This window comes from Microtus oregoni, unplaced genomic scaffold, assembly GCF_018167655.1.
Source record: "Microtus oregoni isolate MIOR12 unplaced genomic scaffold, Mior012 000022F_ref0000154, whole genome shotgun sequence".
NCBI classification, from domain to species: Eukaryota; Metazoa; Chordata; class Mammalia; order Rodentia; family Cricetidae; genus Microtus; species Microtus oregoni.
Genome location: NW_024543081.1, coordinates 25174877 through 25193023, shown reverse-complemented (window position 1 = coordinate 25193023; position 18147 = coordinate 25174877). Strand labels below are relative to the sequence as shown.

The window sequence follows — 18147 nt, the reverse complement described above, 5'->3', positions numbered from 1 at the left end:
ATTCAGAATGAAAAGACGCTTTCGACGGCAGCCTAAGACGCACTCTGGAGTCACAGCTCGGCTGACAGCTGGAGGGGATGTCCCCAAGGCACTGACTTTTGCTCCGTTTTCAGGGCATCTTCAGCGTCTTTGGCAAAGCTGGGAGTTTATTTCGCTCTCTGGAGGTGCAAGGGACTTCTGTGTTAAGGAATAGCTCTTTGAGGGTGTGTCGGTGTGTCCCTTCTCCACATCTCAAGCTTTTGGGGAGGAAAGTGCGGTCTCACATTGGAGGCATTTCCGCCCAGAGAATACCCAGGCTTTAGAGCTCAGCCTCCCCACCCTCTCACAGTGTCTCTGTGTGGAGCTACCCTTTGCCCAGATCTGCGGTGTCATCTTCAGACACTCCAGGCTTACCATGTCCTCTTTCTTATCCTCTGGTTCAGCCCAGTGATTTCGCTATGAGGGTCCCAGCGTGGTTACTTTGAGAGTCAAGTCTCCTCACGTAGTGTCTTTTGAATGTCTCTGTAACTATGCACCCATTAGGGCAAAGTGAGGTTTCAATATGGCACCTCGTTCCTGTGTCCCAGTCTCATTGAAGTATGTGCCCTTTGGGCCTACAGCTCACTCTGATGTCTTGATTTATTTCAGAGCAATATGTGCTTGATGACAGAGTAGATGAATTGCTCCTCTTAGCAGGGCTTCTTCAAAACCATGCCCTACAGGTCTGTCTGCCAGGAAGGAGAGTCCCTTATGGTTTGAGTTCCTGTGGCCAATTTTGCAAACTCTCAGGAGTCTTCACAGAGGACACACTTTGTAACTCATAAGCCATTTCTCCCATGCTATTTATTGAATTCTTATAGCCAAGAAACTGGGACTCTCAGAAGCTGAAATTGTGCCTGAGGTCACAGAACTAGTGAGGAGTGATTGCATTGGGATATGAGCGGAAATTTGGCTCCAGAGCTAATATGGTGTGGCTTGTGGCCTGCTGTCTCTATGTCTTCAGTGCCTACAGCTGCGGAGTACTGAGGTTCCCTTTACTTTCTCTGTGAATACTTGGTCAGTGTACTCCTATACTCCCCACATTGCCTTGACTTACTCAGGAGAAATAGATCAAGTTTATCTTCTCTTTAACTTTAGATCAGGCTCTTTTGTTTTTTTCAATTTATTTATTTATTATGTATACAGTGTTCTGCCTGCATGTCTACCTGCATGCCAGAAGAGGGTACCAGATCTCATTACGCATGGTTGTGAGCTACCACATGGTTGCTGGGAATTGAACTCAGGACCTCTGGAAGAGTAGCCAGTAGTCTTAACCACTGCAGCCTAGATCCAGGTTCTTAAATCTGCTCTTGTTGACCCATGCTATGCTTTTGTGCACCATACCATATATCTAAACAGAGATATCTCCCTGCTATTGAAATTATACAATCATGACACACTCTCCTGGCTCACCGAGGTGGGAATTACATTGCTAATCACATATGTGTCCGTGTGTTTATCCAGCCGTCCAGCTATTCATTCACCTATCTGCCCATCTATTTGTGAAACAAGGGACTCCATCATTGTGTCAGCTTGCAATGGTTCCGCTATAATTAGTGCATTCCCTTTACCATGGAGGACAATGGGCACAGCCATGATTTACTGTGCAAGAGTCATGGCTAGACATATGCCATTTTAACATTAACCTTTAGGCTTCTTTTACAATATTCTAAAACTCTGCTTTGATACATAAAAAGTATACAAAGAGAGCATGTGAATACCAAAATTAACCTCCACTAGCCCCTCTGCTCTGCTGGCAATGAACTTCTTCATAGCAACCAGGACTGAGAAGAACTACACTACTGGGGCCTGTTCATGTAGAATCTCTAAGCAGAGAGATAAAAGGGATGCACTTTTAGTAGACTTCATTAGAAACTGAAAGACCTGTCAAGTTTGGTTCAATCTAAAACATGGACAGGCAGTCTCCATCAAAGTGTCCTTGTTGACACTGGAACGAGCCTTCTGTGGTATTTGCTAGGCTGGCACTTCTAGAGTATAAGCTAAGTAATAAAGGATGGAAAAATAAAAAGAGAAGGGGATTATGTGGGCTGAGTTTATGAACCTGGCAACTTCAGTGATGAGTGCAGATGGGTCACTTTGTAAACTTGGAAAATATTTTATTTCTTAATTTTTAAAAGTTTTTATATAAGTGAATATTACACACACACAAACACCACTTGTCACATGCTATTCCTTTTCTCATCCTTGACTCTTTGAATTAGTCCTTTTTGTTCACCTAGATGACAGTTCCGCAGACGACTTTTCAACATCAAAGCATCGGAAAGCTTAAAGCTTGTTGTTTATGTATTACCACTAAAGCATTTCTATGCTTCGCATATGAAAGCTGAGAAAAAGACGACTTAATGCTTCATCTACTTAGATTGTTTTCTGCTTCCTCATTAAAGACATGGATGTATTGACCTACACAGAACAATGTAGATGCAAAACTTGTTTATAATGGATTGGATATATATAATAATGATCACCTACATCCAGGTCTGCAATGATGACTGGGTGTGCTAAGGGGATTATACATAACATTTGTGTGTTTTGATTGAGGCCTACAGTACAGGCACACTGGAGTTTTTGTGGTTTGGAAGACAGTTCTCTTTCCTTGACTGTAACTCTCCCTACCCTTTGTGAGGAATGTGTTCCAAGTCACAAAGCTGCCGACATTTGTCTGTTGTTCCTCCTCACTTGCCTAGTTCCCTGAGCAGGTGGCTCTGTGAGTCCCGCCAAATGGATCTCAAGTGTGTTGACGGTAGCTAGAGACACAGATGACAACCTATCACTTAAGTAAATACGGTCTGAAAAAATGCAGGAGCCACGTGACTCATCTCCAAATCTGCAAAACCTCATGTGCACATGTTTGCTTCGGCCTGTAAAAATAGCTTACCTCACTTCAGAAAGAACTCAGATTATTTTAAGGGAAGGACGATTTCAATGTAATCATCATGTAGTATAATTAGCATTCAAAGACAGGGACAGAGATGCTGCTTAGACAGGAAAAAAAAATCAGTTAGCAATGAGAAGAGATGAGATGAAAGGTCTACTATAACATGAGATCTTCCCTTTCCTTCCCGGGAATAGGGTGGGAGAAGGAGACCAGCGAGCTATCCTGCTGAGAACTGTGAGCGAGGCAGCAGGCTGGAGCTCCTTTCTATGGCAATTGCACCATGTGAGACAGATATGTGACCAAGGGTGAGAATGGGTTCAGTGACATCCTGACCTTAACAGGACTCTCTAGCCTGACCTAATAGCTATGTGCAAAATGTCTTCAATACACTTCAGGCTTGGGTCTCATGGGTCTGTTTCATTTCCAGTGATGCAGAAATTCGAGAAAGTTCCAGAATCGAAGGTGATCTTTGATGCCAGTTCTCCTGTGATAGTCAAATCCAAAGTCCCTGGTGCTGACTCCCCACTGGTACAGTGTTTGGCAGGTAAGCCTTAAGGAAATGCACACATGGAGAGACAGGGAAAACCACATTATTCAATGGGATGAAAAATTTAATTAGTCAAAAACATAGGCAACTTGATTTATTAAATGTCTGTGCAATTCCTAACTCCTCTGCGGTTTATCTCGTATCTACTAATTGCCACAAGTTGCGCTGAATGTTGGAAAATAAAAATGTAGCCTCCTGTGTATCACCACGTACATATGCAATCTGTTCTGAGAGGTAGGAGTAACAATTTTTGCTCATTGAACATGCCTCTCTACAGGGGCATCTATCACGCTACAGTCACCCCATAGTGATCCCAAGGCACAGATGAGAAGAAGGTGTTGAGAGTGTCAGTAGATCATTCAATGGCATGGAGTTAGCAAGTGACAAGTCTTAAATTCAAACCCAGGCTAACAGATATTTTACAAGTGTGGCTGTGGCCACATACCTCTTCCAATAACAAAAAAGTTGCAATTGTGGCCACGACCACATACCTCTTCCAATGGCACTCTGGACAAGGATCTACTTTGGATAACATCTCTGTTTAGGCTAAGTCTATGCTCTTGTTTGTATTGTGAACACAACGCAAAGGTAGGAACTAGAGGTCTAACAAAATTATCTGTAGAAGAGTGGTGTGTGGGGATTGGATGGACAGTGCCAAGGGAAAAGTTGTGCAGACATGATGAGGCAACACCAGGACAATAGCCTTTGTAGGTACCTTGGAGGGTCGCTTGTCCCTGCAGAGTATTGCATAGGCACCCGTGTGCACCATCGCACTGTGACACAGCTTGGTTTGGAAAGACAAGGCAGGAGGCAAATGAAAAGGAGGTATAGAATTATATGGAGTGAGGTTAGCAGAGAGGACAAAGTCCTTTGGGAGCACCAGGAGATACTTTATACAAGAGGGTGAAACCCAGTGCTTAAAGCAAGGGGACAGCAATAAACAGAAGTTAGAGTGAAACGACTTTGTCAGGAAGGTCGGGCAAGACAGGGTCTGATAGAGATGTGAGAGCAGGCTCTCCCACTCCAAGGCAACCAGCGCCAGCAGATCTTTGGATATCTTCAACCAGGAAAGTCATTTCCCATGCCTCTAGTATTTGGGTACGACGTGAGTATTTGTGTTTGGATGCTGTGAGTGTGTGTGTGTGTGTGTGTGTGTGTGTGTGTGTGTGTGTGTATAGTGGAGATATGTACAGGAGATGAGAGTGAGAGCAGGTTGTGGGACTGTCCCATCCTCAGCATCATCTGAGAGTCCAGGGGTTACTCTCTCATGGTTCTTGCAGATTGTGCAGACGATGAGGCCTGCAGCTTCCTCACAGTATCCACAATGGGGCCAGAGGTTTTGTGTGACTTTTATTCTTGGACACGAAGCAACTTTGCCTGTGTGACGTCTGATCAGGTAAGTCACAGCAGAGAGCTGTACTCCTTTTCCTCTGTGCTGAACATGCTCTTTTGTTCCCGTGGAGGCAATCAGGTGGCCCCTGTGCCTGAAGATTGTCCAAGATGGTCAGTTCGGGAACTGTAGCTGTCCTGGGCTAGAGAGACTAAGGAAGTGACAACAGGAATAGTATAGCATCTGACCAATCAGAACAGCGCCTCAGTGTAAAGAAACCTCATCCTCTGCCATTGCTTACCTCATCAGGCAGCTTAGGTCCTCATGCTAAGGGGTTATTGTCCAGAGCCCTAAATATCATCTGACTCTTGAGCTCTGGACACCAGCATTGCTTCCATTGTAGAAATCAAGTGTGATTGTGCTTTGGAAATATAAAAAGGTTAGACATCCATCAGACCTACATGCGACTGCTGTTTCTACAAGTGGAGTTATTGGGAGATGAGAAGTTTTAGGTTGTGCTGTTGCATTAGGGTAGAAGGGCATCCAGCCAAGATCAAGTCCCAGGTCCCAGGGTCCTAAATGCCTGATGTTGCAAGTCTCCACTTTACTATCCAGATTTTCCTGGGTCCTCTTAGAAATGTCTACATATTGTAACCCTTTTTTAGTTTGTGTGTATGTGGACACAATTAGTCTTCTTTTCTTTCCCAACTCCCTCATGCATTTTGCATGTCTGCATCTTTTTTATCGTGGTAGCCAGTCCATAGCGTGAGTATGTATGACCCACTTCAAGTGCGTTCAGTTTAGGACACCCAGGTGCACGGTTGCTTTAAAGCATCACCGGCCATGGACACAGCATGTGTCTGTGTCCATGAGTTAGAGTGTTCCCGCGTGATGCCCTGCCAGGTGCCTGGAGAGGGCTCCCCCACCCTGGAGTTTTAGCAGCTTGTTTGATGTAAATGAAATGTTGGCAGGACTCAGATTGAAATATAATTTTTCTGCTATTTAGTCTCCAGGTCCTTCAGACACCATCCCCCCCCACAAGTAATAAATGACTATATACCCACATCACAGCAGGGTTGTGAGGATGGAGGGTGGCTTCCAACTGCCACACAGGACAATTTCTGCTGTGAGCTTTGCTATGAATGGATATCGCTGCTGTCAGTGTTATTCCCTCCCCAATCTCGAGCTGGGCCAGCAGGAAGTTTCGCTGGAAGCCCTGCCTGGAACATTATTAAGGTTCCTCCCCAGAGTCCTGGGCTCTCAGTGCTGTTCTAAGGTGGGAGTGGGGCTTGGATGTTAGTTACATCTTATCTGTCCATCTCCTTGAGGGTTAGGACCCCATTCCTAGCTACAGCTCTGCAGCACCAACTCCTTTCAGATTTGGGAACCGTAGTGCAGGAGTTCAGTCTCTCAAGTCCAGACGTCCATCTTGACTCCTGCCCAGGCAGGTAAAACCAAAAGGGATAAGGAAGGCCCTCACCACTCTGGATCTCTACCTCAATCCCTTTCAGGTCTTCACTGCCCCTTCATTTTATGCCCTCCCTTCCCTCCTCTGGCCTTGGTCTCTTCTGTAAGAAAGCATGAAGAGACAGTACTTTCGAGTAGCCTGTACTTAGTCTCTGCCCTAAAGAGCCCTCACGTGAAACTCCATGGCTGGCAAAATCCTAGAAACAAACCACAGATGAGTGTGGTCAGTTTTGCCCCACCCACCCATCTGGCAGAACCATTGAAAGCCAATCAGGAAAGAGATCAAAGGTGACCAAGAATGGGAGGGGCACTGGAGTCTGACTCACCTTCCCAAGCCTCAGAACCCATCTGTGGTCAGGCCTCCCCTGAGCAGGCTCCTCCCACCTCCCCTCTCCACCCACTGCCCATCTCACTGGATAGAGTTCCTGGTCTCCAATTCGAGCCCTGTTCATATTCAGTTTTTCTGGGAAGCTCTCCTAGGTCCTGCTTCTCTACAGAATCCACCCCGTCACCCCTGTCACAGACTCTTCACCAGTTGCATGTCTTTTACAGCTGCCAGCACAGTTGATGAGAGAGTTTGCTGCTCCCACGGTGCCCCTCTAATAAAGCTGGAAGACCTAGAACCAGACATCCCCATGAACTTCCCTGGCAGTCCCTCGATAGATAACTGTGCTTATAGTTTAGTAAATATGTAACCGCCTTGCTGTAAACCATGGGGAATACTGGATAATAATGGGGCCCGTTGTCCACTTCCAGGAACAAAATGCCGCGGGCAACTCTAAGGCAACCAGCTTCAGGAGCCTTACGTGCCAGGTGAAAGTGAGGGCTAGCGGTGCGGGCTCTCTGGCTGTGTATATGAAGAAAGGTAGGTCGAGCATGCTGGGTGGCTGACGCCATGAGAGACAGAAGGGGTGGATCTGGATGGGAGGGGAGGTGTATTGTGAATAACAAGAAATATTCTACTGTGTGTTACACATCTCACTTTCCCATGTATCTTTTCTTTTTCTTTATGGAAACTTGAAAGTCCTCAGAAACAAAGACTTCCTTTAATAGTCCATGTATCTTTTAAAAATGACTAACTTTCTATCTATTATCTATCTATTATCTATCTATCTATCTATCTATCTATTATCTATCTATCTGTCTATCTATCTATCTATCTATCTATCATCTATCTATTATCTATCTATCTATCTATCTATCTATTATCTATCTATCTATCTATTATCTATCTATCTATCTATCATCTATCTATCTATTATCTATCTATCTATCTATCTATCATCTATCTATCTATCATCTATCTATCTATCTATTATCTATCTATCTATTATCTATCTATCATCTATCTATTATCTATCTATCTATCTCTATTATCTATCTATCTATCTATTATCTATCTATCTGTCTGTCTATCTATGTATCTATCTATCATCTATCTATCTATTATCTATCTATCTATCTATCATCTATCTATCTATCATCTATCTATCTATTATCTATCTATCTATCTATCTATCTATCTATCTATCTATCTATCTATCATCTATCTATCTATCTATCTATCATCTATCTATTATCTATCTGTCTATCTATCATCTATCTATCTATCATCTATCTATCTATCATCTATCTATTATCTATCTGTCTGTCTATCTGTCTATCTACATCATCATCATCTATCTTCTATCTATCTACCTACTTAACTATCCTCTCTCTCTCTCTCTCTCTCTCTCTCTCTCTCTCTCTCTCTGTGTGTGTGTGTGTGTGTGTGTGTGTGTGTGTGTGTGTGTGTAAGTTGGCGCACATACACCACAGGATGCATGTGGCAGTCAAAGAACAACTTGAGGAAGTCATTTTCTTTTTCCACCATATGGGTTTTAGAGATCAAATGCAGGCTGGCAGCCTTGGCAGCAAGAGCCTTCGCCTACTGAGCTATCTTGCCAGCTCTTCACAGTCTCTCTGTCTGTTCCTGAAGAGCTGTGCTGGGGCCTCAGCATTCTTAAAATAGCACAGGGATAGCAGGAGGAAAGCCCGGGACCCTGGGAGTATGGGAGGGGTGAGTAGCAAATGTCTCTAGTGTCCTGTGGCCTGCACCCCTCTGTCCTGCCTTGTTTACCCCCTGCTTCTCATCTGCAATGTCAGAGAGGGGCCAGCAGTATGCAGCTGGGTTCTGTGGCCTGTGGCTCCTTCCCCAGTTCTGTTCTCTGGACTATAGCTTTCCAGTGGTTCTGAGAGGCAAGATTTCTGACTTCCATGTCTGATTTCTGCCTTGGAGGCAGCTGAGTGTACTGAACCCTCACAGGGCTAGCTGTTTGATCTCTGGAATCTTCCCAGATAGTCTAGACTTTAATGTTTATAGCAGTGAGATCTGAGTGTCAGGAAGGTTCAATGAGGTAGCCCTTGTTACCCCTGGAAACACTGCTTGGCATGAACTGGAAAAGTGAGAATGCCTGTTGGCTGATGACCAGAAGGCAAGTAATGGAGGCAGGACTTGGGTTTTGAGGGTGGAGAGGAGTGAGGTGGGGTTCTCTGAGGACTGCAGCTCTAGGCACATGGACTAGAGCACGCTGAAGCTTCAGCCTTGAGCTGGAAGCTGCTGGCATTAGATGGGCAGGTCACAGCCTCAGCTGACCCTACAGCATCCTTCATCCTGTGCAAGGACAAGCACGGTATTTTCTCCCTCACATCCCTGTCCCGATGGAACAGGGCATGTCTGCAATACCAGCATCTTTTGTGTTGGCTTTCTCTGACCTACAGCCAGGGCTGCTACAGCTTCTGCCTCAATGTGTAACTGTGTTCCTACCATCCATTTTTAAGTATAACAAAGCTTAGAGATTGCTTTATTCTACAATAAAAGCCAAAGCAAATGAGGCAAGCCTAGCTAAAAATATCCCTTGAAAACTGTAATTTAGCCTTTTATCACACTTAAAAATACAATTATGTTTAAGTGCTTGTTGCTCTGTGCCTCCTCCTGTCTCCTGGAAGTTTATATTTGGATTACAAGGGAAAGTGAGAACCTTTTTTGCAGCCAAACTCAACCTAGGGCAGAAATTGGCTCGGTGCTTTATTTTGCTTTCTGTCTGTTTAAAGCCAAGATGTGTTCCCGCTGTACTGGAAGTGGTAGGCAGCTGGACTCAACCTCCTGTGTTTACTCCACCTCCGATCAGACTATTTCCCACTTCTACTTTAAGCTCAGTTCTTTTTTCAGCATGCTAATAATACAGGAGGAAATAACACAGGTTCTAAACAGTCCTCACTCGCTAAGGGCCTTGTTGTCCAGTTCCACCCCTCACCCTAAGTCACTTGTGTGATGGAACCAAAAGAGGGGGGGGTGGTTAGAGACTCCCAGTTTTCTACAATGCCCAACATCTCCTGCTCCTTACCCAGTTGAGGTCTATGGTCCTGCAACCTGTGAGAGGAGCATGCGATCCTTAGCATCACAGGAAACCAATGCTAAGAAACTCCTGTTATGGGCTAGCCCAGCCCTCAAACAAAAGACGAGATCTGGAAAGGGGACGCATCCAACTACCCACTACATCCAGGTGAAACATCCTTCACATATGATCACTGGGACCTACTCCATTGTGGAGAACACGACAGCCGTATAGAGCATATAGCCTTGCCGTGTCCTGAACTTCTCACTGGGCCTCATAGGACTATATGGGCTTTAGTGAGTGACCCAGTGGCTAAAACTGTGAGCAGAACATAACACTGAACGAGAGAAGAATGAATTCAGTGAGGAGAACATTTTGTAGCATGTGATGTTCTCAGAGTGAGGAGGAGAGATGGGACCAAAGTGAACATGAACAGCTTTAGCAGTCAGGGGAGGGGGGCTCTAGAAGAGATGGCATTGCGAGTGATACTCCCAAACTGGGAGGAAGCCTATTGTATAGCAATTGAGGGTCTTCTGTGACACGTGCCCTATGTGAAGGACATCCAGGTTAGCCTTGACTCTGGCCTTGGCACCAGGAAGTACTGGCCAGTAGAACTGCAGCCTGAGAACCTAGGCAATGAAAAGGACAATCAGCAGTCACGGGCACCACTGTGCCTTCAGATGGCGGTGGCAGCATAGCTCTGATCTAATGAAATCGATGTTCAGAGAGTGACGTCTGGCTGGAAGCTCATGATGCATGTATCTGGGAGCTGCTGTGTGAACATTTTCTCCCATAGTTTAAATACACTGGGGGTGTGGGTCTTTTCTAAAGGCCCAAGAAGGGCGTAAATGTAGGGGAGGAGTGGCAAGTCCTAAGGTGACAAACAGGATGTCTCCTTTAAGGGGACCTGGGCTCCACTGCGGGATGGTAGCGGCTTTCCATGGGGTAGGAAGCAGATGGGGCTGAATGGGTCCATGCTTGGAGGGAAGAGATGCTGGCATTTTGGAGAGTGTACAACACCTGCTGGGCATCTGCTAGCCCTGGGATCATTGCATAGCTCTTTTCTATGCAGTTTGCATCCATTCAATGTCTGTGAGGAGAAGGGTTCTCAGGCCTGCGTGTAGGTGAGGAAGCAGAGGCCCAGAGGATCCTGGCATTTGTGTAGTAAGGAGCCATCAGGGTCTTCCCTTGGGACCTTCAGAATCTGAGGCTGGGCCACAAGCCTCTGCAGTGTCTCTAGAAATGGGAGTCAGTGTAGGCCTGGACCGCCGATGGGCTACTGGAAGTCAGTACAGGAAAAGCATGGACTCCTCTGCCACCTGAACCTGCTGTAGACCAGGGACACCAATTCACACCACAGACTAAGGCTCTCTCCTCGGAATAGCATGAGCACAAGAATAAGGCAACACACTCACACTGTATAGATTGGTGCTCTAAGGAGAACTAGAATTAGGAACAGGCAAGCCTCAGAGCAAGCCACTTTTAATCAGAGGGTTAGCAGAGACAATATGACCCGGCTAAAGCCGATGGCTTAATGACAGAAAAAGGTGTGCTGAGTTCCTTAGAAACAGCTGTTTTGGACAGTGGGGAAAGCAGCTTGAAAAGCAGGTGTCAGCAGGGGCTGAGTGATGGTAGGTCACATAGTGAAGGGTCGTGTGTTAGGGACTTTGGAAGAAAGAACCTAAGGCAGGCTGAAAGCAAGAGGCTAGACCCCTTAGCCTGCAGCTGCCTTTCTACTCTAAGCTCCTCTATTGATGTTTGGTATAACAGGATGGAAGAGCTAGCATCCATTGTGACTTCTGAATGATGGCAGCCTAGTTTCCTTGTCTGCCGCTGCCATGTGTTCAGGCTTATCTATGTTACATACATGAAGCAATAAATAAGAAATGAGATAGTATGGGGTGCAGTGTCTATGCAGACATTGTTGCCACATCAGAATAATCAAAGGAACAGCACATGCAGTTTTCTAGGTGTGCTGATATTCACAGGTATAATGTGTGTGGTCCAGGTAAATGGCTTTGAGGTCCATGTGTGGCAGTCATATCCTCTCTATGTACAGAGGTTTCATGCTCAGAGAGAATCCTGTCTTGGTTGCACAGTGTTCCCCGCACACATGGGCCATACTCAGTGACTTGATTGAGATCAGAGAGCTCTGCTCAACCCCACAAGGGTTCTGAGGTCTTTTCAGACTCTTTCTGCCTCTCTTTAGGGCATGAATCCACTGCAGCTGGTCAGAAGAGCTTCGAACCAACAGGTTTTCAAAACGTGCTCTCTGGGCTGTACAGCCCTGTGGTGTTCTCAGCCTTGGGAGTCAACCTGACAGACGCACACCTCTTCTGTCTGCTTGCCTGCGACCGTGACTCGTGCTGTGACGGCTTCATCCTCACACAGGTCAAAGCAGGTATGGCTGACTGGAGGGCTGGGCCTACCCAGGGGTATGGGGCACCTGGAGCCAATGCTGAGAAGAAGTGACGATTTCCTTAGGTCTTGAATAGAGTGTATACGTTAACTTGGTGACTCGAAGAGGTTATGATAGTCCTGGATAGAGTAAGAAAGAGAGTATGTTAGAAGTCAGTTCATGATGAAGAGGAGGAACTTCAAGTTGGCTGTGATCCCCAGAACAGAGAGAACAAGCAGTTGTCAACCATGGCTTAAGAAGGAGCAGCAGGAAGAAGGCGCATCAAGGGGACCTTTCCAGCTGCACTAGCAAGCGTTTTCATCTTGAGAATACCTGGGAGCCATGGAAGGCTTAAAGCCAGTAAGGGTTGTGGTCACATTTGCCTTTGAAGCCAGCACTCTGATTGAAGCGTAGAAAAAGTGACAGATGATGTTCACTTGGGTGTGGAGGGGTCAAGAAGGTGAGAAGCTATGCAGAAGACCAGGTGGCCTGGACTAGGGTGGTGGCAGTGGGGTGAGGAAAATAAGGCAAATTCAAGAGGACTCTGGGGATGGAAAGAAGAGGTTTGTGGCTGGCTCTCCCAGTGGGATTTGGCTCTGTAGTCAGTAATGAATAGCAGAAACACCAGGTTATCTATCGCACGGCCTCAGAGGGAGACTTAGAGAGCTCAGGAGTCCGCCTGGACTTGACACACATTTGAGACATTTACAGAATGTGTCTCATCTTGGATGCAAAGCTCCAGGGCCCAGAGGGGCCGCGTGGATGGAAGAGGATAAGCAAGTAGCCTCAGAGTGAACAGAAGACAGAAACCACCTGGTGACATCGGACATTGTGGGACTAGGGCAGGGGATGTGGTTCAGTGATTAGAATGATTGTCGTGTATGCATGTGGCTCTGGTCTCCATGATTAGCACCACATAAAGCCAGGTTTGGAAGTGCACACCTGCAATCCTACTAAGGAGGCAGAGGAAGGGAATTAGAAGTTCAAAGTCATTGATATAGAGGGCTGCCTAGGATACATTAGACCCTGTCTTTTTTAAAATAAAAAAATAAAAGGTTTGAGTGCAGGTGAGAATTCTGGGGAGACAAAAGGTGATGGGTGAGAAGATGTGCAGTGTGTCAGACCCTGGTGAATACTTGGAAGAAAGGTAGAGCCACTAGGCAGGGAGAAAGAGACCCAGGGCTTCTAAAGGTAACCGAACGAGGGAGGGTAGGGCATGCAGGGAGCCTTGACGGTCCCTCATGCTGCTTCAGCTCCAGGAAACATCCATTGGAAGGTGCCCAGCTGAGTTCCTTCTGGTCAGTAGTGGTAAGAATGAAACTGGTTGGTTTTGTCATTTTCATTGGAACAGGGTCTTGATTATCCCAAGTTCAAATTTTTCTAGGTAGCCAAGGATGACTTTGAACTTGTGACCTTCCTCTTCCCACGTCTTTAGTGCTGGTGTTACAGGCATGCTCCATTAGGCATGTAATGCTTATGGTACCAGGGACTGACCCCTGGCCTTTATGCATGCAAAGCAAGCGCTTTACTAAGGAAGCTGCTTTCTCAGGCCCGGAACGAGACTGTTTTGTTGAAAAGATGGTTAGAACAACTTCATTCCTAACTGTCCTGGCCTTAGACCTACAATTATACAATGTGGGTTCACGTTAGTGTTTAGATGGGCAAACCATTCAGTGCCCCCGATGTGGGTATCAACACATGTCTTCCTGCACACCCATTTGGAAAGTCTGCCTTCAAAGCCAGGTTGCCTCCTTGAGATAAACATGTCTTCTGTGGGCACCACCATTTCTCCAGATGCTGTGTTACTCACCAGACCACGTGATTATTCCATGTGGAAACACTGACTTCATTTTCCCTAGGATCATATATGAAGGATCATTTTGTTCTGTGGAGCAGTGAGCCTTCCAAGCCCTGTTTTCCACGACACAGTGGTTGGCAGCCTGCTGGCTGTTCCCTCCAAGTCTAATTAGTGAGCTGTGAATTACCCTGAACCCAACATCTTACCTACCCCTACCCACAAATGCAGTGCCAGAAACTGGGCCCTTGGGTCCTGCCTAAACCACCTGGCTGTCTTTCCAGACTCATCCGGTCCTGTGGGTGGTTGGAAGTTTTAATTTAGAGGGCTTTGGCTAGACCTGCTGAGGTCTGGAAACAGAATCCCGCTACATCCTCCACCACAGCCTGCAAAGTCATTTAGCTTTCTTTTAAATCCCTCCTTTCCCTCTCCCCTCCTAGCTGCCCCTCACGAAAGCTGCCAGCCACCTCCTACCTCCTCTGGCTTCTTACCTCCAGCTCCCAGTGAATGGCTGTGTTTTCAATAGAAAGCAGTTAGTGACGATTCATGATGCTTGAAGCCTGCATTGATTTAAGTGGGGGATACTGGGAAGAGGGACTTGGGGGCTCCCATGACCTGAGGTTCAAGTGTCACTGGAGCTGGAGGGTGTGACCAGCAAGTAACAGGTCCCTAGCACACAGGAACATGAGTAACACAGGGACATGTAGTGCTAGTAGAGGAAGCTGTTTGATTTCCTTCTGAACTGGGGGTCAGAGAACAAGAGCACCAGCCTCTGCCTGCATATTCTCATTCTCTCTCTCTCTCTCTCTCTCTCTCTCTCTCTCTCTCTCTCCAACCCAGTCTGCTCCTTAGTGGGGCTTCGGCTGCCTCCACTCTTTCACTATTGCTCAGACACTAGAAAAAAAAAACTGCTTCTCCTTTTGTGGTGTCTCAGTGTCCCCCTCTGTGAAATTAGGGTATCCAATGAGGTCAGTGACTCTTGAATCTGGCTCTACACCAGATTCTTTTGTGTGCTTCTTGTGAACACTGACTCTCCAGTAGTACCTCACCCCCCGTGTGACCAGACGATGAAGTCCACAGCTGGTACACTCTCCCTGTGTCGTGTATCAGTGCCACATAAGGACCTCTGAGGCCATCTTCAGAACGGGATTTGAAAACAGACTCCAGTACCCCAGTGTCCCTCTCCCATCCTCGGGAATTGTCCCGGCTCTCAGAAAACAGGAAAGCTATGCCGGGCCCCAGGGGTTTCCTTCACACTGGCCTCTCCTCTCTGACAGGGCCCACTATCTGTGGACTTCTCAGCTCTCCTGACATTCTGGTTTGCCACATCAATGACTGGAGGGATGCCGTTGATACTCAGGCCAATGGTACATGTCCCGGAGTGACATATGACCAGGGCAGCCGCCGGATGGCCTTGAGTCTGGGAGGCCAAGAGTTCCTGCAGGGTAAGCCTCTACTTTTTTCCCCTTTTCGTCATATTTCCAAGTTCCTCTTCTCACCAGCGGGGCCTCTGCTAACTTCTGAGGTACAGTTCTGCATCCTGAGACCCCATACCCCTCCTCAGCTATAAATCTCCCAGGACACAGGTACATCCTCCTCATGCTGACCTCTCTTCTCCAGAATGAGTAGTCTCCATTTATAAAAAGGGAAAGGCACCCATGATATTGCACAGAAAATTGCTGGCTGAGTTTAGTGCTATCCCAGCAAAACGTTTAGTTGATTCAGCTCACAAAGCTGAAGGCTAGCTGGGGCCAAGACACCTCATGAATCTAGCATGCCTGGCTGCTAGCTAGTCAGTCCTGCGCCAACTAGGGCCAGGCCTGCTGCTGCCGGTCTTGCCCTGCTTGGGACGAGTGTGTTCATTTCCTGCAGGTGGCAGAAGCAGGGCAGAATAAGAATGAAAGGCAAGGCCTGTGAAAGTCCGGATACACTCGTCTGGTGCATAAACAAACCACACGGGGAAACTAGAAGCCAAAAGACGGGAAATAGTGTTTCACTAGTGGGAGGTGTTGCTAAGTCTCATGTAAAGTATCTGAAGCTAAGTAAGGGTGGAAGACTATAGTGAGATACCCTGGGCATTTTCCCTGGGAGGTTCAGAGCCTCAGTGTTACACCTAATGCCCTGCCAGTCTAATCACAGGAGCACGGGGGCAGACGTGTTACAGGTGAGGATAAGCAGTGAGCAGAAAGAACAGATGAGCCTGGAATGTTCCCTTCTCCCATAAGCTCTTCCTACTTTTCTGTAAGCGTTAGAGACAGCAGGCTGGCCTCAATCCACAGGGGTGGCTGGTGGGTTTCCGAGGTCTCCCTGGGCCAGTCAGACAGCCTTTCTGCTTTCTTGCCTGGCTGCCCCTCTTAGCAGGCCCAGGAGAGAGAAAAAGGTTTCGTTTGCAGTCCTAAACTGGCCCTGGCTAGGCCAGTGCTGTTCACAGGGTTAGGCACAGCAGGGCCAGTGTCACCCAGAACTGGTTAGACATGCAAAGTCTCAGGGCCCCATGCCAAAGAGGCTAAGGAATTTGTTTTCTGAGAAGCAGTTCTGATAATGTGTAAACCTGTTGCCTGCTAGGTTGGAGCATAGGCTAGGAGTATCCTGGAAACAAAATAGTTCATTGTAGTGTTAGGTCAGACAGTAGCAAGACTGAGACCTGCACATGCACAGTGGTTCAAGAAAGGCACCGCTGTTGTGGTCATGGCCATCTTACCGCTAAGGGGAAGCAGGGACATGGGAGTTAGGAAACCCCCCTAGGGAAGTTTTGCCTGAAATGGGCTCCGGGTGTCTTAGCCACTCCAATAGCGGCAGGCACATAGGGAGAGCTTTGGACAATGTTGTGTCTTTTTTTTTTTAACTCATGCTGATACCAAGGCCAATATATAGCATGTATGTTGCTCTTTGGAGAATCACGTATGCCTCAATAATTCTTGGACTCATGACATAGAGCATAAAATCCAGTGTAGAAAACACCTAGGAAGTCCAGTTGGCACACACAACCAAAGCCTGGAGATACACATTGAAATCTGGCAGCCTTCCAGAGAGCCTAACTCACTTCTTTTGGGGTAAACAGAATCCAATGTCTTATTTGCGGGATGCCTGCTTCACAGATGCTCATCATTACTCTGAGAGGTGCCCAGGGTGAGAACAGGCATTTCAGGAAAGACATGTGATGAGCTGGCAGCCGTAAGTCAGTGGACTGCTTAACCAGGACATGTGCTTGGTGCGTGCCCAAGGAGCCAGGAATGCGCCCTGGACTCGCCTCCACTCGGAGGGGTGACAATGGAGGAAGGGCCTTTGTGTGTGTGCGTGTGTGTGTGTGTGTGTGTGTGTGTGTGAGAGAGAGAGAGAGAGAGAGAGAGAGAGAGAGAGAGAGAGAATCAGAGGACAAACACCTTGGCTGTCAATCCTTAGGTGCCTTTCATTTTTGTTTGAGACAGGGTCTCTGGGGTCTTACTGAGGCTAGGCTAACTGGACAGTTCCAGGAATCTGCCCTTTTCTCGATGACACCTCACTATCACTGCAACTGCAAGTATTTTCCTAGTTTATTAAATGGGTTTTAAGGATTGGATTCAGGTCATCACATTTGTGACGCAAGTGATTTATCAACTGAGAAATCTCTCCAGCCCACCTTTGGCGTTTTCAATGCAGTGTGTGTGTGTGTGTGTGTGTGTGTGTGTGTGTGTGTGTGTGTTCATTCTAGGGCTTTCTTATTTCCTATTTATTCTGATCAAATGTATAAGACAACCTTTGGTTTATAATCCTAGGGTCATACCTCAGGCTGCCCTGACGTCCCTTTTAATAAAGCACCTTCTCAAACAGAAACAAACAAACTCTGTCTTCATCAAAGTTCACCGAGGGCCAACCCCTTTCTCTCATTCCACAATTTCACAGAGGCCAGCTGAATTGCAGAGTTAGCAGATCCATGAACCAAACCCCATTGTGAGTGCCTGTTCCATGCTGGGCCTGCCCAGGTCACAGTCTTTCCAAGTCTGAAAGAGAATTGCAATGATGGTCCTGGGGACTGCTCAGAGAGTTAAAAGGCATGGCAGGAGGCACACAGAGGCAAGGAGCTGCATGAATTGTTTGCATTCCAAATTCCTGTAGTTGAGCCCCATATTCTCCCTCCAAAGTTCTGTGACCTTCTTCAAGCACTTAGCTACCCTGAGCCTCAGGGTGACCCTCTGTGAAGTCTGAACACTTTACGTAATGGAACGACGTGCCAGCATGCTGTACAGACAGCAAAAAACAGCTTTGTTTTCTAAGGTCCCACTCTCTGGTCGTTTACCTGTACCCCAGAGCAACCCTCACTAAGGTGGATTGCTTCTGTT

The 18147-nt window shown here is 46.8% G+C and overlaps 1 protein-coding gene across 2 annotated transcripts in view; it reads left to right on the top strand.

Annotated features, from left to right (window-relative positions):
* The window catches only part of Tg (thyroglobulin), a 178334-nt gene that overhangs the window by 44503 nt on the left and 115684 nt on the right, over positions 1-18147 (top strand). For both annotated transcript variants that reach the window (XM_041671938.1, XM_041671939.1), the window contains exons 23-27: positions 3342-3458; positions 4742-4857; positions 7015-7123; positions 11845-12036; positions 15106-15273. In XM_041671938.1, the coding sequence (XP_041527872.1) occupies positions 3342-3458; positions 4742-4857; positions 7015-7123; positions 11845-12036; positions 15106-15273 (702 nt within the window). The remainder of the gene's footprint in view (positions 1-3341; positions 3459-4741; positions 4858-7014; positions 7124-11844; positions 12037-15105; positions 15274-18147) is intronic.